The 27,760-nt window shown below is 42.5% G+C and overlaps 1 protein-coding gene across 2 annotated transcripts; it reads left to right on the top strand.

Moving 5' to 3' along the window:
* The first annotated feature begins 1,431 nt into the window (after positions 1-1,431).
* Positions 1,432-27,760, top strand: HSD17B7 (hydroxysteroid 17-beta dehydrogenase 7). Of its 2 annotated transcripts, none has more exons than XM_008984909.5 (9): positions 1,432-1,493; positions 3,383-3,514; positions 6,944-7,036; positions 8,122-8,236; positions 9,863-10,057; positions 13,192-13,296; positions 14,005-14,061; positions 15,134-15,232; positions 26,479-27,760. In XM_008984909.5, the coding sequence occupies exons 1-9, from the start codon at positions 1,459-1,461 to the stop codon at positions 26,566-26,568; spliced, it is 921 nt and encodes a 306-aa protein (XP_008983157.3). In that variant the 5' UTR covers positions 1,432-1,458; the 3' UTR covers positions 26,569-27,760. The 2 variants fall into 2 exon arrangements, with proteins under 2 accessions (XP_008983157.3, XP_002807752.4); XM_002807706.7 differs by having other exon boundaries at positions 3,311-3,514.

The raw sequence follows: 27,760 nt of genomic DNA, 5'->3' as shown, positions 1-27,760 counted from the left end.
GGAGTGGGGAGATGGGGTTTTTCCTTCTGACTTAGCTTTAGGAAGTTGGTGTTAATTGGCACTAAGTTCCCTGCCCCCAGACCCAGGTGTTTTCCTTTTGCTCCAGCTTTGGGAAGCCAGCAGGAACTGTTCTCAGCTTCCCTACTCCCAGACCTTGCTGTTTTTCCTTGATTCCTCTTTAGGAAGTCGGCCGGAATTGGCCTTAAGTTGCCTGCCTCCAAACCCTATTCTACTGCCTCGTTTTGGCAGAGTACTTTTATGTGTGTTGAAAATCGGGGCTTGTTTTGTATGCCTTTTGCTTTTCTTTTTCTAGCACTTTTTTTTTGTATTTTCTTTTTTTGAGACAGTTTCCCTCTTGTTACCCAGGCTGGAGTGCAATGGCGCGATCTCGGCCCACCGCAACCTCCGCCTCCTGGGTTCAGGCAATTCTCCTGCCTCAGCCTCTTGAGTAGCTGGGATTACAGGCACGTGCCACCATGCCCAGCTAATTTTTTGTATTTTTAGTAGAGACGGGGTTTCACCATGTTGACCAGGATGGTTTCGATCTCTTGACCTCGTGATCCACCCGCCTCGGCCTCCCAAAGTGCTGGGATTACAGGCTTGAGCCAACGCGCCCGGCCCTTTTTTTGTATTTTCTAAAAGCACCCATTTAGGATGGCTTGGAAACACAAACAGGTCCTTTAGCACAGTCTGAGATACACTGGCATAGGCGGTTAAAGCACATTCTCAGTACTTCAGAGAATGAGTTTCTGAGATTCTGATTCCACCCCACATTCCAAGTTTTGAATACTGGTAATTTACGCATGATCTACATAAAGTTCTTAATAAAATCAGTGCTCATTTTCTCAATTAAGTTTCTTTAGAGGAGGAGGTCTGGGATCAGAAGTTGTGCTGTTAAGTGGCACAATGCCTGGATCTACGCATCCAAAAAGGAATGGAAAATTAGACAGACAGTAATCCCCCAACTTTAGCTCCTAGACCCAAACCTTTCCTCTAAAATGGGCACCGGTGCACATACCCTGAGACCTTCCTGTAATGAAGCGCCAAACTCAGGCGCCAGGGCACAGACTCCCGTGCGGACTAGAGCCCCAGTCCCGAGCGCTAGACCCGGGTAACGCCCCCACCATGACGAAGATAAGGCGCCACTGAGTCCTAGGCGGGCAGGACCGATAACAGCGCCGCGGCGGAGCGAGGAGAGCCTGGATTGGCTCGGGCCCTTGCGTCACGCAGCTCCGCCCCTCGGCCTATCTCACCCCACCCCGTCTCCGAGGTCAGGGAGCGGTTGGAGGACTGAGATTGGAGGGATCAGCGCAGACTCGATGACGCAACGGAAGGAGGCGGGACATGGCCTACTCTGATTGGTGACGGGAGAGGTGGGCCGGGCTGGGCCGAAAGCTCAGGACTTCCGAAAGCAGCCGCGGCGTCTGCCTCAGTCCCTGGAAGTGTGCGTGCGCGAAGATGCGAAAGGTGGTTTTGATCACCGGGGCGAGCAGGTGAGGCCTCCTTTGGGTTGGCAGAGGCGACAAAGGATCAGGGGTTCGAGAGAGGAGGGGTCTGCGACCCTCCACGGACGGACCCCGGGAGCGCCCGCCCCTGACTTTGCCTAGGTTCCCCGCAGTCCTGCACTGCTCGAGGTGGGGGGCGTGCCGGCCTCTTGAGGTGCTCAGTAACTGGGGCTGTGAATTAAACATGGCAGTGAAAAAGAAAACTAGAGCGTCAGTAAGTGACGATTGTCACAGTGATAATCCTGAGGTTATCAAGGGAATAGGGGCTCACGTGGGCCCCTTCCCTTCCCCATCTTGGAGCTTTTTTTTTTACCGTCTGTGCCCAACATTTTGCTCCTAACTACGTGGTCATGCCTTAAACTCCAGGTATTTTGTCTGTACAAGCCTTTTGCCTACAAATTTGAACACCCATGAACATTAGGACGGTGGGGAAAAACAATCCCGTTCCATTTAGCTCAGTGCTAGAGACCTAACGTACTTTTCAGAAACCAAGAGAAAATTAATCTTTTCCTATGAAGGCATGGTTGGGGTGCAGGATGACCAGCTCATAGTTACTCCAGGGTTGCTCATGTAGTTTCTCAGCCTCTTCTGTTGCCTGTTTTACCTCTCATTTGCACTTGCATGGAGAATGTGTAGAAGATGAAGCCAATCAAACCGTTTTTCTACGAGTTGCATTTGGCATTTTTGATTAAGACAGAGGACATGTTAAACGTTTAAGATTGGTCCACTTTCAGTTATTTAACCACATGCATATTAACTAAGCCAGCTTGGTGAGTGTTGCAGTTGGCAACTTTTTAGCTTGTCCTCTCAGGTTACTTTAACAGTTGATGCTTCTTATGTGGAAGTTACTGAAATAAATCAGAATTGATTTTGTCTGTTTCTTTTACATTTATTGTGATATGTGCAATTGTATATTAAATGCTTACTATTTCATGTGAGGACAAATAAATATTTTTGATGGGTTAATGTCAGTGCTAACAGATTACTGATGGTTCCAGGGTCTTTTTTGGGTTTTAACTATTAGTATATTTGCCTGGAATCAGCTTAAGTCTTGAAAGAGAACTTATGACCCAGCTTGTCATTGCTGTCAGCCAGGCTGGTCTGACTCTGTTCGCCACTCTTAAGCGGTTTTGCAATACTGGTTTTGAAGTTCTTTGTCTCAGAGTGGTGTACTCATCCCTGCCTCCCTTTCTTGGTCCTCACCTAATATTTAGTGTATTCCTACTTTCTACTTAATCATATTGAGGTTTTTTTTTTTTTTCTATTATTAAATTATAGTTGTTTGGAAGGATGTTACTGATGCCTGATTCTGAAGGATTCATCTGTTCCTTTATTGTAGATTTTTGGTGTTCCTTATGGTGGCTATGATACCAACAGGTGGTAGACCCCTTACCCGTGAGGAGCCTAGACAGCAAAGTAAAAAGGCACATAGGAAACAGCTAATAAGTGCTCTTTTCAGCTCTTACTGGTGATAAATCATTTTCATGAGTGCATTAATAAGTACAAAATGAAAACCACTGGCAGGATAAGGCCCAGTAATAGAAAGGCTAAAGAACAACTCTTGTTTTAAGTCCAGTTACTGTGCCGTTGAAGTTTTCCAAAAGGAGAAAAACACAAACTAGACTGTGTCTCAAGCAACTGACTATTAGAGTGGAGGATTCCTCCTTTCTTAAATAATGGTTGAGGCTTTTCTATCTGGGCTTCTCATTGGAGGTCAAGTCGACACAGTTTTCTGAACTGGAGAGAAATGCCTCTATCTGATGCCATCCCAGATAATTCACATCTTGTCTGAATTGTCCTCCCAGTGGCATTGGCCTGGCCCTCTGCAAGAGGTTGCTGGTGGAAGATGATGAGCTTCATCTGTGTTTGGCATGTAGGAACATGAGCAAGGCAGAAGCTGTCCGTGCTGCTCTACTGGCCTCTCACCCCACTGCTGAGGTCACCGTTGTCCAGGTGGATGTCAGCAACCTGCAGTCTGTCTTCCAGGCCTCTAAGGAACTTAAGCAAAGGTATATCTCTTGCTGATGAATTTTTTTTCCTCTTACGTGATTGTGTAGCATAACACTTAATAAAATAAGAAAGAAAAGAAAAACCTAAAGAGAAACCAGATGCAGTGTAAGCTGTTATCTGAGGAGATCTGTATAGAGTGACCCATTGTTCCTCAGTACCACATTTTCGTTCTTAACCATGATCATAATTATTTTATGGAGACTAAGTACATTCTGATGTGTGATCAGTTACACTGCCTTATGTTAAGGTAACTCCTTTGACATTTCAATTCATTTTTTACATCTTTCCTTCACATGATGAATTCATTAAGTAGATAAGGCAAGTAGTGACATTTAACAAGTGAGAAAACTGAGACACAGAAATAAGGGTAATGTGCCTACGAAGATCATCCAATCTTATATTCATTGGCTGGGACCAAGACCCAAGGTCTTTTCCCTGCTTCCCAAGGGGTATTTTTTTCCTAGGCCAATGAAGATTTGTTCACACCTTCACAATAATTGGCATGCAATAGACATTTGATCAATATTTGGTATATGAAGGAATAGAGTCGGCAGTTGTATAACTCCCCTGAAAGTGAACACAAAATTGCATGTAGGTGTACAATGCATTTTTCTGGGCAGAGAGGGCTTTTTATTTATTTGTTTATTTGTTTTTAAATTGTAAGATGAATTTATAATGAAAAAAGGCCAAGAACCCTGCACTAGTTTCTGCTGCCCTAGGGCTATCTGGAATAATTAATTTTCAAATGTGTTAGTATTGAGGCACTTAAGAAACAAAGAATTACCTTGTTTCCTTGGACAGTAAAATGAATTGTGTAGAAACAAGGAAGGCCTTCTTGAGGAAGACATTTGCTGAAGAAAAATACTTTGTATTTTATGTATGTTGATAATCATTTGCGTTTCCGTGTTCCAAATGCCCAGATTACTAAGTGAAAGCTTGTTTTCTTTACTCTGGCTCTTTTTGCTGTGGCCTTAGTCCTTTGTAAATGTGGCTTCTGGCAGGGCTTGGTGGCTCACACCTGTAACCCTAGCACTTTGGGAGACCGAGGCGGGTGGATCAGAAGGTCAGGAGAACAAGACCATCCTGGCTAATGAGGTGAAACCCCATCTCTACTAAAAATACAGAAAATTAGCCAGGCATGGTGGCATGTGCCTGTAGTCCCAGCTACTTGGGAGGCTGAGGCAGGAGAATCGCTTGAACCCGGGAGGTGGAGGTTGCAGTGAGTGGAGATCACACCCCACTGCACTCCAGCCTGCTGACAAAGCAACTCCGTCTCAAACAAACAAACAAAAAACGTGGCTTCTCTCTCCACTACTGCTGAGCTCTTAGGGTTTTCTGCCACATCCTTTTAAAAAAAAAACCTGAGGAGATTTTCTAGGTTCTGTTTTCACATAAATTGTGATGTATTCCACATCCCCTACTCCTCCGTGACTTAAGAGTCTCCAGGGCTGTGAAGCTGTATACTAAATGTCTTTATGGAGATAAAAACCATAAAGTTGAGAGAAGCTATGAGCTTCAAATCAGGTTTTTAGGCATTCTCTTCCCAAACCTTAGCCAGCTGGCTTCTTACCTGCTTTGTTTAGATTTTGTTATATTTTCTTATTTGGCAGAAAAGAACCTTCATTTCCCAGTTAATGATAGTCCATTCTGATGCAGTTTACTTTTGAGACTTAAAGTTTTAACATTGATAGTACTGACTATCCCAAATGCCTCCCAAAGTTCAAGATATTTGGTACTTTATCACAAGTTTAGTAATATAGTATTCAGTAAGGTATTTAGCAACTTAGCACAGATTCAAGGCAGTGACACTGGAGCAGAAGGGATCAGATGATAAGTGAGTTGTCCCGGGTGCCTGTCACCAGCATTTCACTGAAGTTTTGAGGTATTTATTTAATTCACAAGTCAGCCTTTTTGTTTTGAGATGGTTGGTGTTATTCAGATTTAGGAAATGATGGTGGTAGTGATATTCACACATTTGTACTGTATGAAAGTGTCCAGATAGATTCTTGCTTATGTCAAGGCTCTGCTGCACTCAGTGGCGCAAATGGATCTCTTCAGTTCTAAGTCTGAAGTAAATTAGAGCTAAAGAGAGCTTGAGAATTCCTTCTAATGACTCAAGCAACACCATCCCTGACACCTGGTCTTTCCATCTGTAGCACTCTCTTCTGTTAGGTATGTGCAGATGAAAACTAGTAAGAAATAGTGATTCTGTTTTATCCATAACAGAGTGTGTCAGTTATTTTATTGATGAGTGGTATGTCATTTTACTGAAGCCAGAGCTTAATTTGGTGTCTTTACTAAATATATCCTCTTTGTTCCTAGCCAAATATGTTAATATTCTTAGATTAAAGTTTGCAAATAAGGTAATGGAACAAGCAACAGTGGATGAACGCACACTATCTTTGTGGCACTTATATGATGAACTAATAGTAACAATATCAGCATTTTATTAAATGGTCAATTTAATAAGTTGAGTCATTTGTCAGTTATTTATAGAATGATCATGAAATGTTTGTATGTGATCTGTATTGAAAACCATGTATGTATTTCAGGGTCCTAACTTTAGGAGCTCTGGCTCTTAATGTCGGGCTATTCAGAGACAGTGTGATACGTAGAACTATAGGAGATATTCTGAATATTTAATGGTGTCTGTGAGTATCATGAGAGCAGGCTTTACCTGTTTTGAACCTAGTTCAAAATGAGTACACTTAGAGGAAGATTTATGTAGGTTTAAAACTGAAAATGCTTTTACAATTCAGCATTTCATGTCCTTTCCATGACAAGTATCCAGGAGGAAGTCCAACAAGAATACCTTACCCCCATTCATCTTTTATAATCTCATTGTATTCTTGATGAACTCTTATCATTTTATGATACATAGGACTTGTCGATGAACACTGAAAGGTTTCCACATGGATCTTCTGTTTTATTATATATTTTGGCATTCAGATTTCAGCATTAATAGATCAGGTCAGGTGAATATCAGTATTATACAAATTTTACTTGTCAACCAGAGGAGATGTGGATATCTTTTTTTTAAAAAGCAAGACACTTTGTAATATGAGGAAAGTGGGTTTAATAGATAGAGGGTTGCTGCAATGCCTTATTGGGAGGATAGAGCTGGAAGGAATTGTTGGTCAAAGGTTTTGCTTCAAGTCCATGATGACTCCACAGATTGTTTGAAGCCACTACCAAAAAAAGAATTCTCAAATATTTACTGTGGTTAAAGAATAACTGTTGAGAAAGAAATGTTGTAACTCTAATGTACTCAAAATTTTTTTGAGCTTGCTGTGGCTAATTTAATAATTTAAAAGTATTTTTTGTCTTTTAGGCCTTCTTGATTCTAGTCACTCTAGAGATAAAATATACAATCTTGTCTTGATGTTTTTACTTGCAACTCACAATCTTGTCTTGGTGTTTACCTGCAGGTTTCAGAGATTTGACTGTATATATCTAAATGCTGGGATCATGCCTAATCCACACCTAAATATCAAAGCACTTTTCTCTGGCCTCTTTTCAAGGTAATTTCCATTTTATGGATGAACTGATTGGAAGGAATGTGTTCATTTTTCTGCCTAGTTTTGCTGGTGTGTTAAGTTGGAGGGATGAAACGTAAGAGGGTATTGAAAAGGTTGAAGACACAAAAAGAAGGTGGTGTAACCATATCATCAAAGAAAAGCAATTCTCTTTTGTGGAGATTGCTGAAAGTCCTGCTTTTTATGGTATTCTAAGTCTCCAGGACATTCTAAGTGGTTGGATGGTTTAGAAGGTCCATTTTTGGTCTGCCTGGATATGGCTTTTAGCAAGAACATTTTGAAATTAGGCAGAGTTCTAGATTTCTCAGAGAGACTCCAATTTCCGGGAAAGCTACTTTGACCTATTTCCCAACTGTATGTCAGGTGCTCTGGCCAATAGGTTGGGGAAATGCAGAGAACTAATGTCTTTCTGGGAGATTCTCGTTACACATTAGTGTAATGGCTTTCAAAACTGTTGAAACACAATGAGAGAATTCTTATTTATAGGAATAAATCTTGTTTTGTGACCCAACAAACTTATTCATAAATATGCATTCTTACTGTGTGCTACTCACTATACTAATAGTTTTGCTTTACTTCTTGTCCATTAGAATTCTCTCTCTCTCTCTCTGCACTGGTCTTGACCTACTAAATTGACCTCACAGCAGAACAACTTATTAATATGTTTGAAGAATTCCCAGTTAAAAAACAACCTGTTTAACTTCTTTTGGCAATTAAACATACTTTGTGGGCAGGAAGACTTTTTCCCTGTGGCTAGCTTATTATTCCTTTAGAACACTATAACCTGATTTGGAAAGAGGTGAATAGAGTTTTGGCAGCAGGTTTTTGAGAGACTCAAGTTCCTATTGGTAGTGTGAGCTATAAGTATGTAAATACTTCTGTGAATAGTGGGGGATGGAGGGACTTTGGTATTTCATTTAATACAGTAACCCAGTCTGAGAAATAGGTATTTTTATTCGTGTCATTACAGAATCAAGGGAGGTGTAGTTTATGGGTGAGGGGGATGAGTTGGGAAGTATCTCCAGTTAAAGAAGCTTTAAAAGTCATACAGTTTTCTTTTGCTGTTTCAGAAATGTGATTCATATGTTCTCCACAGCTGAAGGCCTGCTGACCCAGGATGATAAGATCACTGCTGATGGACTTCAGGAGGTGTTTGAGACCAATGTCTTTGGCCATTTTATCCTGGTAAAGAAGCTGTGGGCTTAATAAGCTAGTATTTGGTGTGATAATTTCTGTAAAGCTCTGGACAAAGTGTATTATTATAGTTGAGGAAACAGTTAACTGATTTAATCTCATGTTTGAGTTTTCTTGGTTGCATTTGGCTTGTTTATTGTAAGCATGGGGCACATCTGGAAGCTTTCTTAGATTTTTCTTTAATAAATATACTAATAGTTTTTGATCTTCAGAATTACTGCAAAGATAGTACAGAGAGTTTCTGTGTATCCTACACCCAGTTTCCCCTACTATAAACATTTTGCATTAGTATGATGCTTTTGTCAAAATAGATGAATCAGTTCTGCCACATTATTATTAATTAAAGTACATACTTTATTTGGGTTCTGTTTTTGCCTAATGCCTTCTTTCAGTTCTAGGATCCTATTCAAGATAACGACATTACATTTAGCAGTCATTTCTCCTTAGACTCTTCTTGGTTATGACAGCTTCTCAGACTTCCCTTGTTTTTGATGACCTTGACAGTTTTGAGGAGTACTGCTCAAGTGCTTTGTAGACTCTCTCATTTGGTCTTTGTCTGATGTTTTTGTCATGGTGAGATTGAAGAATGGTTTTTAGGAAAAAGGCCAGAGAGGTAAAGTGACGTTCTCATGATATTATATCAAGGACGTATTCTATCAGTATGACTTCTCATTGTCAATATTAACTCTGATGACTTGGCTCAAGGTAATGTTGGTCAGGTTTCTCCATTGTTAAGTTACTTTTTCTTTCTCCCTTTTCATACTCCGCTCTTGGAAAGAAGCTTCCTATGTGTAGCCAGTGCACACTGGATAGTGCTCTTTCTCCTTAAGAGTGGATTATCCACAGAAATTACTTGGATTTGTTTCTGCATGGAGATTTGTCTGTTCTCCTTCATTTATGTCTTTATTCAGTAATTTATTATATCCATAAGGACTCATGGATATGTTTTTTGTACTTAGAAGATATAAATACTATTTTATTTTCTTGCTTAAATTTTTCCAGTCTTGGTCACTGGTAGCTCTTTCAGTTGGCTCCTGTATCTCTTTGCACAACCCCATCATTATGGTTTTCTGTGTTTGTTTTAGCTTTCATTTTGAGCATCTTTTTACTATCTGGCACTATAAGATGCTTCAGACTCATCTTTTATATTTTCTTCTTCCGTCCTAGAATCAGCTACCTTTCTAAAGACATTCATTTCCTTTTATCAGAGAATGGTTATTAGAAACCAAGATCTGGGTGCTTATTGCTACTGAGATATCAGTGTCTTCTAAACCCTCTCAGCTAATAGACCAAAGATATATATATGTGCATACCAACTTGTGCATGTATACGTATCTGTAAATATTTTTATACGTAACTCATTCATGTCTCTTTTAGATAACTAGTTAATACTGATGTCTCTGACCCTAATCTCTTACCATATAAATCATTCTAGCTTCCTCCCCATGCTTATTTGTGATGTCCCACTTCAACAGTGACAAACCTGACTCCCATCATCCTCCATCCATTTACTTAATTCTTCAATTTCAGTATTTATGGACAGTGGTTTCAAAATTGTTATCTGTACTCTGCCAGTATATTTTAATACTTTTATTCTTTTTTTTTTCTTTCACCCAGATTCGGGAACTGGAGCCTCTCCTCTGTCACAGTGATAATCCATCTCAGCTCATCTGGACATCATCTCGCAATGCAAGGAAATCTAATTTCAGCCTCGAGGACTTCCAGCACAGCAAAGGCAAGGAACCCTACAGCTCTTCCAAATATGCCACTGACCTTCTCAGTGTGGCTTTGAACAGGAACTTCAACCAGCAGGTAAGGCCTGTCCCAGTGATATGGAAATGGCAGTGAGGGTTCTCTTAATTGCCTACTATTGATTTCCTAGTAAGGTAACTGGCTTTCCACTAACTCTTGTAGTTTAGATTGAAAGTTGATATATATGAAAGTTTTAGGGCGGAGGTAATCAGCTCCTGACATTTTAGTTATAGGTAGTTCATTCATCATTCTGTGGTGCTTCAGGAATTCTCACTTAGGTTAACAGAGTGACACTACTGAAAGTAATAATAGTTACTGTTTTGGTACTTGCTGTGTTTCAGGTGCTGTATTCATCTGTGTATGTCATTAAATACCTGCCTCATTACATCTAGGTGGGTCTGAGTATTCCCATTTTCAGATGAGGACACTAAATCTCAGAGAACTTAGGTTATTTATACGATGATCACACAACTTCTAAATAGTAGAACTCAGAATTAAGCCCAAGGCTGTCTGACTTTGCAGCTTGGACTTTTCCCATAGCACCATGCTGCCTCCTAGTGTGTATCATAGCAGATGTTTATAGGACAGCCAAGTAGTTATAAAACCTGGATAGTGGTGGTTTTAGGTGAGACTCCAGAGCTCTGTCTCTATGAGGATCTCCGTTTATAGGATGTTTTCTAGGGGACGGTGACCCTTGTTGGTCATACTGGGTCCTTGTGGCCACTGTGGTCTGCAGCTTACTACCTCTTTGTATGTCTGTTGCCCAGATCTAAATTCTTACCTGAAAGTCTCCAGTCTTCCCTCTGGACATTTTGTTTTGTTTGCTTTGATTAACAGTGTTGTATGTGTATGGGGCTATGGAGAAGTTTAATTTCAATAACGTTCACAAAAGACCTTTCCTGTTTAGGGCACTGGGCCAGGCTTAGGTTTGAGGAAGAAAGTGAAATAAAAAGATGGTCAAGAATTATGTCGTTCCTCAGGGAGCTTCTTGGATTATGAATTAGACATAGAAATATAAGCCTCATGTGAAGGTCAAGACTTGGCTTATTCTGGAATGGCTGCCTTTATCAGGTGGTATTCTGTGATCTGGCTCTTAGAATCTTGCTCCCCTTTTTCTTTGAGACAGGGTGTCATTCTCTTGCCCAGGCTGGAGTGCAGTGGCACAATCTTTGATCACTGCAACCTCCATCTTCTGAGTTCAAGTGATTCTTGTGCCTCAGCTTCCCAAGTAGCTGGGATTACAGACATGTGCCACCATACCCAACTTCTGTATTTTTAGTAGAGACAGGATTTTACCATGTTGGCCAGGCTGGTCTGGAACTCCCAGCCTCAGGTATTCACCTGCCTCAGCCTCCTAAAGTGCTGGGATTACAGCGCCCCCACCAAGCCTGAATCATGCCTCTTATAAAGTTGAAGCTAAGAGCATACTTTCTAGAACTGGATTTGAATCCTGACTCTGTCACTGGCTTTGTAACCCTAGGCACATTATTTAATCTCCCTATGCCTCAGTTTCCTCATCTGAAAAATAGGGATAGTAATAGTACCTGCCTCGCAGATTTGTTGCGAAGATTGACTGAGGGGATCTGTATGAAACAGTCACAGCAGTGCTTTGTATTCAGAATGTGAGTTTGTGTGTGCATGTGTCTGCACAAATATGTACATGTGGAGGTGCATGAGTGGGTTTGTGTTTTTGTGCCTGCCCATGTGTAGGGGGTTCATATGTACATGTATGGGTTTTGTGAGTGTGTGCAGATGTGTTTGTGAGTGTATGTGTGGGGTGTGTGCAGATGTGTAGGTGTCTGTGCATGTGGTCTGCACATGTGTGTGCATGTTCTTGTATTGGCTGTTATTATTGCACGTTGGACTCAGCATGTTGGCCCAATCCTACACCTCCTTTTGAAGTTTCTTGAGATGTTTAAAAGCTTGTCACAACTGCTTCCTGGTACTCTGAGAACTCTTTTTTAGATTAGCTTTCCCTTTCATAAAAAACTCTGGGATTCTATTTAAATCTCAATTATTAAGTAAGGTTTGGGATTTTATCTTTTACAAAAGAGGGAGATTTAGCTATTGCCCGTAAAATTGGTTGGGATTGGTTCTCAGCCAGTGACTCTCCTTGGCCTTTAAGAGGAAAGAAGCAGCTGAGTAGAATGACAAGATGTGTAGTATAAATTAAACTGAATAAAATAGTAAAACAAATCCCAGCATTCCAGGGCTTAACTATAGATCATATAGGACCCTTTATATTAGCATAAGCTCTACGTTATTGGGGCTCTCTTTATAAGGTGGACCTTTCTAAAATGCGTACTAGGCTAAGGACCTGATTTAGAGATCTTCAGTTGGAGAAAGTTTTGTGACAGCACATACAGCCTGATACCAGGAGCACCCACCTCAAGCTAGAGGTATGGATCTTATGTACCTGCAGGGAAACAGACACATGCTTTAGGTTTAGCTGTCTATTTATTAGGCCAGAAACTCCTTGAAGGCAAGGATGGTACTCAGTACATCTTTTTATCTTAAATGCTCGTGATGAATGAAAAGCTGATCTTCAGTTAGGCCAATAATAAGGAAAACTCAGATAACTAGGCCCTACTTTTCTCTCCCAGCTTTAAGATTCGTAATTTTTTGGCTGGGTGTGGTGGCTCATGACTATAGTCCCAGCACTTTGGGAGGCTGAGGCCAGTGGGTCACAAGGTCAGGAGTTCGCAATCAGACTGGCCAAGGTGGTGAAACTCTGTCTACTAAAAATACGTAAATTAGCTGGGCATGGTGGTGGGAGCCTGAAGTTCTATCTACATGGGAGCCTGAGGCAGGAGAATCGCTTGAACTTGGGAAATGGAGGTTGCAGTGAGCCAAGATTGTGCCACTGCACGCCAGCCTGGGTGACAAAGTAAGACTTCATCTCAAAAAAAAAAAAAAGATTGTTTATTTTACTTTTTTATACTGTAAGGTTCATGAGAATAGAGACTTTTTCCTACTAATTTTTTCATCCTGGGTGCCTCTTACAGTGGGTTTTCTTAATACATGGTTCTTCGACATAAATGTTTTACCCAACTTCAGAGACAACTCAGAGCATAAATTCTTTATTACCTGACTCCCTGGCTCACGTGCATACCTCTTTTATTAACTACCACATAGCTGGACTGAATCAATATGCATTGAGTTAAAATCTTATTGCCATCCATCTCTGTTCCTAGGGTCTCTATTCCAATGTGGTGTGTCCAGGTACAGCATTGACCAATTTGACATACGGAGTTCTGCCTCCCTTCATATGGACACTGTTGATGCCAGCAATATTGCTGGTAAGTGATGATTATGTCTTTTCTTTGCTTATGAAATCTCTTTTTGGGACCTAGTAGATGTGTCTCAGGGTTGGGAAATGATGTAAGGAACTGAACCTGAATGCCATTTAACTTGAGGTTTTTGAGCTTAATTAACGTGAAACCTCTGCTTCATATTTCTTAAGTATTACTTCTGCGCCACCATTTGAGTGTGCACTTCTCTTTAAAGGAATGTTTCATTGCTCATGCACCACAGATCCCAAGAGTTCTGTGATCATGTAATTTTAGAAAACCCCTGATAAACATTGTTAAACTGGACTTCTCTGAGTTTTCACAGTGGTCATGCGCATTAAAAGTTCCCAAGAAGGAGACAATTGTGCATTATGAACCATGTTTTTGTTTCATGATTTGAACATCTGGCAGGACCATTGTTCCTCCAGCACACATTGGAAAATACTACTTTTAGGAAATGATTCTATCTTCAGGGCTCAGGAAGAAATGTCTCTCCTGAGGGCAAGCATAAGGAAAAGATCAGAAGTATACAGGCCTTCATGTTAAAAGTAGTTGATTTGAAGTCATGAAGATTAAGTGATATGTCTTTTTTTGACTTCTTTATTTTTTGTTACTTAAAAAGTTTTCTATAATCAGAAAGGCGGATTTTCTTTTTTAACATTTAAATGAATAATTCTTTTGTGACTATTCTAAACATTGTTGTTTTCTTTTCCGCAGATGCGCTTTTTTGCAAATGCATTCACTTTGACACCATACAATGGAACAGAAGCACTGGTATGTTACTGAAGTTTCTACAGCTTGTATGATGGCTTAGCAGGTGTGAATTATAGGTTCACCGGTAGTAGAAATAATTTCAACAGAAAAGATAATAGGAGAATAAGCTCTGTGAATAATTAAGGTCCTGTTTGGAACTAAAGCAGACTTTAAGGCTAAGCGTAAAACACTAGGAGTGAAGTTTGTGAGTGTAACATCTACCATGGCACTGGGCACCATGACTACAGGGAAAGCACTTCTTTAGAGGCAAGATACACCAGCAGCTAGAGGAGAGACAGAGCAGTGGGACACTGGAGGGGCAGGCAAAGCAGGACAGTGACTGCACAATCAGTCTGTGATTTCCCGTGGAGAAAGTGCATCTTGTGGGTCAAGAGCCAGGATAACAAAGTTCAATGCCACTCCTCTCTATGAAGATTTTCTTCCCTCTCTTAGAGCATCAAGTTGTTATTTTCTTAGGAAGCCAGTGGGTTTCCTTAAATCTCACATGGCAAATGGATTGCATGTGTTTCCTCATCAACGGCAGACGTTACTAATGGGCTATAATACTTCTTTCTGCTATACACAAGTGGTGTCTCTGAATATTCTTCAACCCAGAACTCCAGAGGCAGCCTCTACTAGTGGATCAGAATTGTCCTACATAAAAAACCCACTGTATCTGAGTCAGCTCTTTATGTTTGCCTCTCATTCTTTTGAGCTCCTTCAGGATTTTTGTTATTCACTTTGGAAACCTAAGGTTCTAGCACTGTAGTATTTAGTAGACTCTTCAATCTTGACTGAATTGAAATTAGCTAAGGAAGACATAAATGGAATTGGCTTTGATGCTCTTGTTTTGGTAATCATTACAGAAATAAATGCATTTATTGTAGGAACACAAATTGATTATAGAAGCAAGTGCTTTTAAACTATATTTTAATTAGTTCTCAATATATTTGTCAAACCATTCACTGATGATATTTGAGAGGATATTTATAATTTGTGTGGGGAGCTCTGTAAAGTACTAATTGTAAGTCAACACTAGCCTCACTCACCTTGGGCAGAAGAAACAAATCATTGACACGTCCTTTCTTTCCAGGTATGGCTTTTCCACCAAAAGCCTGAATCTCTCAATCCTCTAATCAAATACCTGAGTGCCACCACTGGCTTTGGAAGAAATTACATCACAACCCAGAAGGTAAACGTGCTTACCTTGTTGCACTGATGTTTGCTGCTGCGTTGATAAATTAAGCCCAGTGTTCCTGACCAGCTCCTGAGCCCCCATCTCCCCTTCTCTGGGTCCTCACTCTTCACTGGCATCACACTGGTCTGATTTTATTTCATCTTGCTCTATCCTGCTTCTAAGCCTTCGCATGTCGTGTTCTCTCCACCTGAGCTGCTGCTCTCAGCCTCTTCTTTCAACTGATTTCTGCTCATCCTTCAGATCAGCTTATCCCATAGCCTTTAGTGACCCCATAGACCAGTCTGGGTGCCTCTGTGGTAGGCTTTCTTGAAATCCTGTACCTGTTCCAGATCATGCTTGTTCACCTTCATGTTCCCCTGTCAGGATGTAAGCTCTGTGAGGAGGAAGGTCATACCCCATTTCCTAGCAGGCTGCCTTGCACATGATAGGTACTCAGTCAATACGTTGCAAGTCGGATGAAATATGAAGTGTCTTTCTGTGTGAAGTTAACTTCACTTTGAGTATTCAGTTCTGCTTGTGACAATTATCAGCTTTAATAGATTGGTGTTTTGAAGAGGAACAGGATAATGTGCAGAAAAAAAAAATCAGTACTGTGTTTTTTAGACTTGGTATAATCTTCTGAAATGAAATCAAACATAGAGTTACATACTGGGGAATGAGAAAATTTATTTTAAACTAAGAGAACTATTTTGTTGATACTTTTGTCATGAGTAAGGTTTGTTTCAGCCTCTGATTTTCTACTGCCCAGACTGTTGTGAGGAGGCATTAGCATAAGATACAATGAGATTGAGGCGACTGTTAGCTCAGGTAAGTCAAGTAACTGACATGGATTGTGGGCTTATTAGTAGCATGAGCTGAAAGGGGAGCCATGAACTTGTCTTCCTGTGCTATCTGTTCACTAAAAGTGAACCTTCCAGGTTTTTCAAAACATATTCTGTGGGATACTAGTTTCTTGAGAAGATTTGCAAGAAGCAGTTCCTCTGGAAAGTAAAATTGAATCATGCTTCATATTACATTCCCCTCTTTCAGAGACTTGTACAGCATGCATCAGCAAAGTAAAGGCTGTGAGAAGTTGAAACAGTTAAGAAATGTGTGTGAAATATTTAATGCTGCTGTTTTCAAAGAGTTCTTGACGATTAATTTTTTTTTAAAGCAAATTTTACATAACCTGTAACATCCCTTTGGGGAATTCTATTGCAAACTAATAAATAGCTTACTTTAGGCTTGCATAGTGTGTTTGAACTTACTATATATTAACTTGGAGAGAATGATTTGTTTATTAAGGGGAGACATGTTTAATTCTACAAACTGACACAGTCATTGGCACTTTATGGAAATGCATTGAAGAAAGTATTTTAACGTTTGATTAATTTGGGGAAGTCAGCTTTCTCCTCTGTTAAAAGATGGGATTGAACTAGAAGAGTTCTCTAATGCTTCTTCCAGTTCTATTATAGAAAAACTCTAACATGACTGAATGAATATAAATGTTATTTTCAAAAGGTTCAACAGTGTGTTTAATTTTTAGCCTTTCAATTTTATGAACAAAGAGCCTGTTCTTGAAGTTTAGGCTCTGTGTTGACTTGTAAAAAGGACAGCACTATTTTAAAAGGGCTGAAGGTTTGCCTTTATATACAATCGAAATTTTCTGCATGAAACACAAGAATGTAAAGTAACTATAGATTAAACTAGAGAGAATCTTAAATTTCTTGCATGTGAAAGCATTTAGGAGAGAGGCAGTCTTGGGCTGCCATGGCAGCTCCACAAATTGTCAGGTACCCGAGTTTCTTGAAGTCACCGCTGGGCCATCTTTAGGGCGTGGCCCTCAGGCTTGCTGCTCAAGAGAGTGGTATGGAAGAAGGGAAGAAGAAAGGACACTATTCCTTTTGAAGAGACTCCAGGCAGTATTTACATCTCACTGGCCAGAACATAGTCTGATGGCTCCAGCACTCATTGTTTCAATGGAGGCTAAAGTATCATCTTTTATCTGGAGGGCAGTGAGCCCAGTTAAAACCAGGGCCCTTTACTAAGCCAGATGGATATTAGGAAGTGAGTAGCTGTTAGAAATTCACAAAACTCTTGATTTTTCTGTTTTGTCCTTTGATTGGTATCTTCTATTTCCTGGGTATATGAAAGTTAGGGAGAGAGCAAACTCAGATCTTTCAGTCTTGCTGCTTCAGGGAAGCATCAGTGGGTTTGGTGAGTGTTGGAACTGAGACTGAGATTTAGTATGTCTTCAGGTGTAGCAGTAGCAGCCACGGGAAACAGATCTCACGAACACCAAATGAAGAAGGAAGAAGTTTATTCAGCCTGGGAGCCTGAGCGATAATGTGTCCAAAGCTCAGCTCGTCTAACAAAGGAAGGCTCTGTCTTTATAGAGGCTTATACTTTAGATATTACACGTGGAAGAATCTCAGGTTTACAGCCTTAGGAATCACATATGAAAGTTTCGGTTCATAGTTTAAGGAATCACATATGAAAGAGTTTCGGTTTACAGCTTCAGGAATCACATATGAAGAGGGTTTTGGTTCATAGTTTGAGGAATCACATATGAAAAGCGTTTCGGTTTATAGTTTTAGGACTCACATGTGAAAAGATTTTAGGTTTGATCTTGTTTTAAGTAAAAACTGTCTTCCGGAGAGTTTCCCCAATAATACCAAGCATGTTATTTACAGGAAGGAGATTCAGGAGGTGCCAGCTGGCCTGCTCTCTCTTCTATTGAGAAGCATAGTGGATGACAAAGGGGGAGGCAATCCCAGATGCCTGGGTCTCCTTATCTCCCCACTTTGAGACCCTCACCACTTTATAATATCAGTGAGAGGTCTTACTCTCATTCTCACTTTCCAAATTCTCTGAAGAAACTGATAATGTTTCATATAACTTGTGATGTCATTTTTTTTGGCTAACGACAGTAGTGATGAATCCCCTAATCATCTGAAGGAACGGGGAGTAGACAGGGAGCAATAAACAAACGCCTATCATTATTATAACACTTATGATGAGGGTCTTGAATCCTCCTAAGGATGAGAACCAACCTCCAAGTAAGGACTCAGGGTTAAATCCGTGCCACACCTGTACAGGCACGTGTGCCAGTTTGGTCCTGTCTCGCACAATATCCTCCACTGCTTTCCCTGGTCATCTATGTGCAGACAGCAATTGGTTAGATTGAATTTTCCGCGGACTCCTCCTTCAGCTGCCAGCAAATAATCTCAGGCCGGGGGTTCTGATAAATTGCATTTCTCATTTGAGTTTCTTGTCGGGCCAAGAGGGACAGAGCTTTGCCCGTTTGATTAGTATTTCCAAAACAGCCTGCAACCGGATAATCCAATTGACCATCTAAATAGGGGTTCGGTATCCCCATCAGCCATCCTCTGCCCATGTGGCCGGCCCATAATACTCAATAATTCTCTCCAGTGGCCACTTGTCATCTGTCCAGTCTCCTATTTTTAGGTGTCTTTTTCTCCCTAGCAGAGTAGACTGGATACCCTAACAGCTCACATGTCATAACAGATAATAGGAAGAAAGAGGGCTTAATGATGCCCGTGACACAGCTACCTGTCCATCTCACGGATCACACACCTTAAACTGAGTGCCATTATATAAACAGGTTCCCTTCTGTGCCCCTGTACATTTATAAGAACATTTTGTAGGGCAAAAGAATGGCAGTGACTTTTACACCCTACCTGGTGTACACACTGAGGGTATTCTTTAAAATTGGTTAATGTGCCTATTGTACAAGTCCAAATATTAAGAAGAACAAGTCCCACGATGAATTTCCTCATGTTTCGGCCACACGTGGATGTGGCTGGAGCAAGGCTTGTTGTCCTTTTTAAGGCGATTCTGCAGTCCTTGTCTTGGTCCAAGTCTCAGCTGTTGCTGGTTTTTAGCTGGCTGTGGTGGATTCAGGCTGGGATTCCCTCTACCTTCATGGCTGTGGGAGTGGTCAGGATCAGGTCTGAGGTCCTTTCCATTGTGGCTTTAGAGGGGCTGTACTCCCGTCCTTTATCCACACATGATCACCTAGTGAGAAAGGGTGAACTGGGGAGAAAAAGGCTTACAGGACATTTGTTATTTATTCAGGTTGAAGTATCCTGAGCGATTCTCCCTAGAGTTGGTAACTAGCATCCTAACTCAATCTCTCTCCACTCCTGAGGAGTTCCTGGGAGTGCCCAGAGTAGGGGAGGAGGCCTATGATATCAGACTTCATAGGGGAATATCCTGTTTTTTTTTTAAAGGGGGCGCATCTAATTTTGAATGACACCAAGGGAAGTGCCTGCACCCACTTTGACCCTGTTCCTGATACACTTTCCCTAACCTATTTTTGATGGTCCGGTTCATTCTTTTCACTTTTCCCGAACTACGAGGGCAATAGGCAGCGTGCAGTTTCCAAAGTAATACCCCAACACCATTGCTTCTGGGCCAAGTTCGCCGCAAATGCTGGTCTGTTGTTTGGTCTGATGCACAGTGGCAGTCCAAACCTAGGGATAAGATCTCAAAGCAGCACACGAGTTACTTCATGGGCCTTTTTCTCTGTACAGTGCTCCATGGACTTGGAGAGTCAGAAAGTCATATCACGAATCAGTGTAAATGTTTGCAGCCTTATCTTTACTCAACTTTGGGGCTCGAGTCAGAGCAATGGGTTCAGCCTTCTGAGCTGAGGTGCTTTGAGGCAGTGACTTGGCTTCTTTTACAGTGTCCAGAGTCTGCACACCTTTCTCCTCGTGGATTAATAAAACTGCCCCCATCCACATACAACTCCCAGTCTACTACTGTCCATGGCTGATCCCGAAGATCAGGCCTGCTGGAATAAACTGAGTCCAAGACTAACTCAGTTGTGTTCAACCGAGCCCTCTGTCATTGGGAGCAAAATGGCAGGGTTTAAGGTGTTGCAGACCTCAATGGTGATGTGGAGATTTTTATTTTAGCAGGCCCAGGTATTTGGCAGGCCTAGCATTTGTTAGCCAAAGACGTCCTTTGGTATTCATTAGGGTCACTACTGTGTGGGGTGCTTTGATATTTAAATTCTTCCCAGAGTTGAGGCTAGTATCTTTAATTGCCCTTCCTCTTCTTCCTTTTTTTTTTCCTGACAGCATGAAAAGGCTGTGTTAAATCAGCTAGCCCCAAAGCCAGGGCTGACAGAAGTTTTGCTTTTAGCTTCTGCCCCATTCAAAGGGTATCTTGTCTTCTCCCTTCCCACCTTTGTCACTTTGTATGGGGGTTTGGCCAGTACTTCGAAGTTTGGAAATCCACAATCTGCAGAAGCCCACGGCTCCCAGGAACTCCCCTATCTGCCTTCTAGTATTGGGTTCTGGCAGGTGCAAATTACTTGCTTCCTTTCTGTTCCTAGGCTGCGTTCACCCTTCCAGATGTTAAACCCCAGATACTTAACTTGCTGTCAGCAAATCTGGGCTTTCTTTTTAGACATTTTATACTTACAGTCCTCCAGGTGCCAAAGTAAGGCATTTATTTGAGCACCTGACTGCTGTGGGGTTTCCCAATAGAAGGTCATCAGCATATGGAGGGCAGCATGCAAGCAAGAAGCTTTTTGGGGGGCAGGTCAGTTACAGGCTAATGCCTCCCCAAGGATGTTGAGAGAGTTTCTGAGCCCCTGGGAAGCCAGGTTTAGGTGTACTGGGTGGTCACACCTGCTTCTGGATTTCTCCCATTGAAATGCAAATAGTTTTTGACTTTCAAAAGCCAGCCTGATACTAAAGAAGTATTCTTTAAATCCAGTTAAGTGAACCAACTATCCTCTGCTGGCAGTAATCCCAACTGCCTGCACAAGTTGGGTGCAAGTGAGTGCAGAGTCATGCAAGCCCTGCACTGGCCTGGGCGGAAATACCAATCTTTGGTCCCTGGCTAGGAAGGTCACCACCCTCCTTTCTGAGGGACAGTGAGTGCCTGGATGAGCCCCGCCTGAGGCAGTCTTAGCTGCACGGTATCTTTCTTATTATTAATCTGCACAAGTTTTGCGGGAGAAGGGGGGCAGGGGCGGTCCATTAAGTACCAGAAAGTCTGTTCTCTTAACACCTTAATAGCTCAAACAACACTGGTTTTGTTTCTTTCCATGGGAGGTTACAGGGCTGTTGTCCATGGGCTCTTTGGGGGCATATGAATCGCCCCCTCTCTTTTAGTCCAGTGGCCCTTCCATTAGGTTGAGCAGAGTCCCTTCACTTTTGTCTGAAGCGTTGTGCTCAGGGTCTCCCTGTTTTCCAGTTAACTGTGTACATTTTTTCTTCCAATGTCCTATTTCTCGACAAAATGCACACTGAATGCGTTGCAGGCGTGGGCAGGCAGACTGGATGCTTTCCAGGAACCCCTCTTTTCCCACTCTTGGGGGTGCTCCTTTCATAGCAGCAGCTATCAAGTTGGCCTTCTGTTGAGCCTGACACTTGTTTTCCCTATGATTTTCCCTCTGGCTTACTTACTGCCTCTCGGTTTACAAACATCTGGTTAGCTATTTCTAATAACTGAAGTATTCATGCATGCAAATCCTGCCTGCTTCTACAGTTTTCGTCTAATGTCTTCTGCACACTGACTGACTAATGTCATATTTATCATGCGCTGGTTTTCGGAGTCCTGAGGATCAAAAGGAGTATACATGCGGTAAGCTTCACACAGTCTTTCATAAAATTGGGTGGGACTTTCCTCTTTTCCTTGAATAACCTCAGACACTTTATTAATGTTTGTAGCTTTCTGGGCGCCCTTTTTTAATCCTTCCAGCAAGGCTTCTCTGTACCGGATTAGCCTCTGCATGTCCTCCAGGGTGTTCAGATCCCACTGGGGTTCAGTTCCTGGTAACTGGACCCTGACATACTCTTGAGGGTTCGCAGCTTGGAGGACTCTTTGCCTTTCATCTGTGTTAAAAAGATGCATAAGCAGCTGATGGCAGTCAGCCCAAATGGGGTTATGAGTTCAAATAATAGTTTGCAGTAGGTCAATGAGAGCCTGTGGCTTCTCGGTATAAGACGGGTTGTTATTTTTCCGTTGGTAAGATCAGCCAAGGTGAACGGCAGGTACGTGAAAACATGCTTTTCTACCATGTGGCTGTCCTCATTCACTCCCGTGTACCCCTGCTCTCTCAAAGGCATCTGCATCCCAGCCTTGGGTCACAGAAGGGCTGCCAGAGGGGGAGTTCCCTCTGGGAAGCGGGCAGCAATGGGTGGAGTTTTTCCACACTCTTGTCTACTCTAGGTGTTTTAGGGGTGTGCAGCTCTGATGGGGATGCCAAGGGTTCTGGCTCAGGGGCAGGGAGTCCTTGAGGAGGAAAGGGCAAAAACTCTTCTGCCTCCGGATCTACCAGAACCTTGGGAGTCGCTGTTCCTGTCGCTGAATCTGCCTGTCCCTTAGGAGTCCGTGTCTCTCCGCAGCGAGGGGGATGGTGGTTTCTAGCAGTCTGTCTCTTGGCCGCTAAAACAGTCACTGCCTGCTCTCTTAGCCACTTCGGAGGGTTCAAAACTAACTGCAACCAGAGTCTATGTATGGAAATTGATCGAGGTGTTCTAGCTCGCCGTATGTAACCTTATGCCTTACTTAGGAGACAAGGGGCCTGTCTAGGATCCCTTCTGGGGGCCAACCTACCCCAAATGCTGGCCAATCTTCCCTACATAAAGCCCTTAATTTCTCTGGTGTCATAGTTAGTTTATAATTCCCACTAAATCCCTTCTTGAAATTTTTCAGCATAGTCTCTAAAGGGGTGGGCTTGCTATGGGAGTGATCCCTGTTAACACTCAAAAGAAACAATTCCCACAGTTAGTGTTATATTGGACCGAGCATAGAAAGTCAACACCAAGACAAAAGTATACCAAATTGCAGGGTTTATTACCAGCGACCACGGAGGACTCACATCTCTCCAACCCGGAGCCACGGCTCTTGTAACCCACTCAAAATAACGGTCCTGTATCCAGATGGGAGATGGGAAACAGGGCGAACCTGGGGTCCTAGGGTATATATGAGTGGATGGGATAAGGGAAACATCTTTACCATCCAGCATATACCATTGCCCAGAACTGACTGCCCAGTGTGACCCATTGCCGAGGTCCTAAGGCCCCCAGAAATCATCTCCAAGGTCCAGATAGCCCCCAATCCTAGTCCTGTTGCTCCCAATCTATCCTCCACTCCTAGCTCTGTCCTAAGGCCCCCAGAAATCATCTCCAAGGTCCAGATAGTCCCCAGTCCTAGCCCTGTTACTCCCAATCTGTCCCCCACTCCTAGCTCTGCTATCTTCATTCTGAACCTGTTCACAGGACAACCTGTTCATGTTGTCCTCCACACAACACCTGCTCAACTAGACAAACCCAGATCTAGGAAAAGATTGCTGGCTATGCTTAAATCCAAAGCCACCATTTTACACAGGCCTAGCAGCCCAACCCGAAATAGCCCCTCAAATACCTCATGTACTGAAAGGCAGTTCCACATAACACTAGGTGATCTAGAGGGAGAAGGCAGATGTTACCACTCCCCTAATTATAATCTCACCAGCTCCCCCTACCGATGTTTTTGCAAAGATATTCTCATTTTAAGTTATAGTCAAACAAGTTTTTACTACACTGCCCCAGACTCAGTCTGATTCGCCTGTACTTTTGGCCTCATGAGCTGTATTTCCACCTACCAGTTCAGCAACTCCTCAAAACCCATTCTTTGTACCCCCGTGTATATACTGCCCCGGGTAAATGTTTATAGTGGACCCCAAGGTGAAATTCTCATAGCACCCGATACAGACAGATGTTGGAAACAGGCCCCCATAATTATACCCCTATTAGTGGGACTTAGAATAGCAGGGTCCACCGCTATAGGAATCTCTGCCTTAGTCACTGGGGACCAAAATTTCAAAACTCTTTCACACCGAATAGATGCAGATATTACCCATCTGGAAAATTCCATCACCAAATTAGCTGAACAAGTGGACTCCTTGGCTGAAATGGTATTACAAATTAGAAGGGGGTTAGACTTGTTGTTCTTGAGGGAAGGGGGACTGTGCGCGGCTCTCGGTGAGCAATGTTGCTTCTATGCAAATAACTCTGGAATTATCCGAGACAGCCTTGCTATGGTTAGGAAATACTTAGAAACAAGGAAACACCTCAGAGAGGCCTCAGGAAATTGGTACCAAAAACTATTCTCTTGGTCCCTCTGGCTGACATCCCTGCTTACTGGATTAGCAGGACCCTTGATGTTGGTGGTCCTAGGGTTGACATTTGGACCATGCCTTTTAAACATGCTCCGCAAATTTATCCAAGAAAGAATAGGTTGGGTAAAATTAATGGTTCTAAGATCTAACTATGGGCCCCTGTGTCAAGAAGAGGATACCTATTAAAGATTTAATACATGTTATAAGAACAGGGACCTAGAGTTAGAACCTGTACAATGCCATTTTATAAAGAACAAAACTGTTTCCATTCTCACAATGACTGCTAACCTTGGCTTCTGTAAATTGCTAGATTATTTGCAGGATGCAAATTGAGGTAAAGCTGCATACCTTCTCTTATCTGTAAATGCCAGAATTGCTGGCCTTTGTTTATCAGAGTAAGCACCCCCAGATAATTCCATCCTGGCGCCAAGTAAATAAAAATCTATGGATCCCACCCCTACCCAGATGATGTGTAAACGAATGTTAATCTCAGCATCTGTGAACCCCTTAAATAACAATCAGAATGTCATATAGTCCCCTGGCCCTCAAAATGTCCAGAACCCCCTCACCCTCATCTCCACCCAGAAGGTGATTTGAATCCTCTGGCCCTCGGAATGTCTGAAGCCCCTCATCCCATCCTCTCCCCTCACCCCCAAGGTGATTTTACGGTTATAAAAGGTCTTGTCACCCTCTTTTATGGGGCCACGGGTTGGAGAGACGTGAGTCCTCCGTGGTCGCTGGCAATAACCCTGCAATTTGGTATACTTTTGTCTTGGTGTTGACTTTCTATGCTCGGTCCAATATAACATTAGGAGAGTGTTAGTTCACTCACAGCAGTTCCCGCCCAGCAAGACGCAGCATGGATCACTCTCCGATTTACATTCTCTTCAGTCCTTCACAACGCCCAGAGGGCAGAGGCTTCTCCACTCAGCCTTATGCTGTCTCTAATTCTTACAAATTGCTCGATGCATGAGGCCCCTCCTAATGGGCCCGATACTTTTCACGACAGATGAGTCCGGTTGGACACATCTACACACACAAACACACATCCAGTCACTCTCCTCCAATTCGAAACCATAAGCAAAAGCTTCCAAGGTTAGTTACAGAGAGAGAGAGAGAGAGAGAGAGAGAGAGAGAGCGAGCCCCGTTCAAAAGTGCCAAATGTGGCACCTGTGGGTGATTAGGCCATGCTTCCACTGAAAATGGGGTGGGCTATTTTCCTGGGTCAGTCTTAACATATTCAGTTGTCTGGACATTCCTTCTCGGTGTTCAGCCACTGGGTGGATCCACATTGCAGGGCCTCCCTGCTCCGCTCCAGCAAGGCTTTTCCACCGGGCAAACACCTGCCCGGAAGCGCTCTCAGGATGCGTCGCCCCAGCGAGCAGGAGTCTCCCCTCAGGAATGCTCCACAGGGCTAGTCAAACTGCCTGAAAGACTTTTTCCCTCCATCTGCCAGCCAAAATTCGCTTCCCAGCCAACGTACCAAAAATGTAGCAGGAGCAGCCACAGGGAAACAGATCTCTCGAACACCAAATGAAGAAGGAAGAAGTTTATTCGTCCCGGAAGCCTGAGTGATAATGTGTCCAAAGCTCAGCTCGTCTAACAAAGGAAGGCTCTGCCTTTATAGAGGCTTATACTTTAGATATTACACGTGGAAGAATCTCAGGTTTACAGCCTTAGGAATCACATATGAAAGGGTTTCGGTTTACAGCTTCAGGAATCACATATGAAGAGGGTTTTGGTTCATAGTTTGAGGAATCACATATGAAAAGCATTTCGGTTTATAGTTTTAGGACTCACATGTGAAAAGGTTTTAGGTTTGATCTTGTTTTAAGTAAAAAGCATATTATTTACAGGAAGGAGATTCAGGAGGTGCCAGCTGGCCTGCTGTCTCTTCTATTGAGATGCACAGTGGATGACAGGGGGAGGCAATCCCAGATGCCTGGGTCTCCTTCCTCACAGGCTTTCAGCTTCCTGACAGCTCTCATGTGTCTGCCACCATGGCCCTTTCCTGCTCCCTCCTTTCTTTTTCTTATAGTGAATGCCTTTCTTTTATACAAATACTATTCATCTTATTTTTTCTTTCTAGACATCTCTATTTTTGCTTCTTTTCCAGATGGACCTAGATGAAGATACTGCTGAAAAATTTTATCAAAAGTTACTGGAACTGGAAAAGCACGTTAGGGTCACTGTTCAAAAAACATAACCAGGCCAGGTGCGGTGGCTCATGCCTGTAATCCCAGCACTTTGGGATGCCAAGGCAGAAGGATCACTTGAGACCAGGAGTTCAAGATCAGCCTGGGAAACATAGTGAGACCCTGACTCTTCAAAAAGAAATTCAAAAATTAGCTGGGTGTGGTGGCATGTGCCTGTAGCTCTAACTACTCAGGAGGATGAAGTGGGAGGATCTCTTGAGGCTGGGAGGCAGAGTTTGCAGTGAGCTGAGATTGTGCCACTGCACTACAGTTTGGGTCATGGCGAGACCCTGTCTCAAAAAAAATATGTATATGTAACCAGACCTGACAATGACGCTCTCTGGAACATTGTGTACGTTCTTTATATTCTGGGGCACATGGGTTTCTATCGAGTTGGATAATGTGCATTTGTAATAAATTATGAACTGTCTCTTTTCCTTTCTTTTGGAATTCTCTTCAAGACTGTATATGTGCACATGCTCCTATGGATGTGAGAAAAAGATGGGGCCAGCCGCAGGGGCTCAAGCCTGTTATCCCAGCACTTTGGGAGGCCGAGGTGGGCAGATCACAAGTTCAGGAGTTTGAGACCAGCCTGGCCAACATGGTAAAAACCTGTCTCTACTAAAAATGCAAAACTTAGCCACATGTGGTGGTACGTGCTTGTAATCTCAGCTACTTGGGAGGCTGAGACACGAGAATCACTTGAACCCAGGACACAGAGGTTGTAGTGAGCCAAGATCTGCCAGTGCCCTCCAGCCTGAGTGACAGAGCAAGATTCCATTTCCAAAAATATATATATAAAGTAAAAATATCAGTTATTATCTGGAATGGTATTACATCAAAATTATTAGAGTTCTTTTCTGAAAAATTTTATGTAAAAATAAAAATTATTCCAGTCACCCAACAGAATATCTGTTTATATTATTCTGTCGACTGGGGCTCAAGCTGCGCTCCATGGGATAAGAGGTGGACTTGAATAATTGTGACACAGGCACCCACTGCTCCTTTTTTTGGCCTGCCCCCAGCAAGAGGAAGTACTGCCCACTCAGAATGGCAGTCATAGCTTTGTTGCTTTATGAGCAACTTTTTTAGCTCTTTTGCCTTATTTCTTTCTCTATATGCTGCTTCTGACCATCTTAAGATTGTTAATCCTAACAGTCCTCATGGGTACTCATGTGGTTAATAATAAAAACCAAATCAATA

This window comes from Callithrix jacchus, chromosome 18, assembly GCF_049354715.1.
Source record: "Callithrix jacchus isolate 240 chromosome 18, calJac240_pri, whole genome shotgun sequence".
NCBI lineage: Eukaryota > Metazoa > Chordata > Mammalia > Primates > Cebidae > Callithrix > Callithrix jacchus.
This window is presented reverse-complemented; position numbering and strand designations above follow the sequence as displayed.

Excerpts from the sequence above, each read along its gene's own strand:
- HSD17B7 (XM_002807706.7), top strand. The coding sequence starts at position 1,459 with ATGCGAAAGGTGGTTTTGATCACCGGGGCGAGCAG. Across the intron at positions 3,515-6,943 it reads TCTAAGGAACTTAAGCAAAG|GTTTCAGAGATTTGACTGTA; the intron begins GTATATCTCTTG and ends GTTTACCTGCAG. Across the intron at positions 10,058-13,191 it reads ACAGGAACTTCAACCAGCAG|GGTCTCTATTCCAATGTGGT; the intron begins GTAAGGCCTGTC and ends CTCTGTTCCTAG.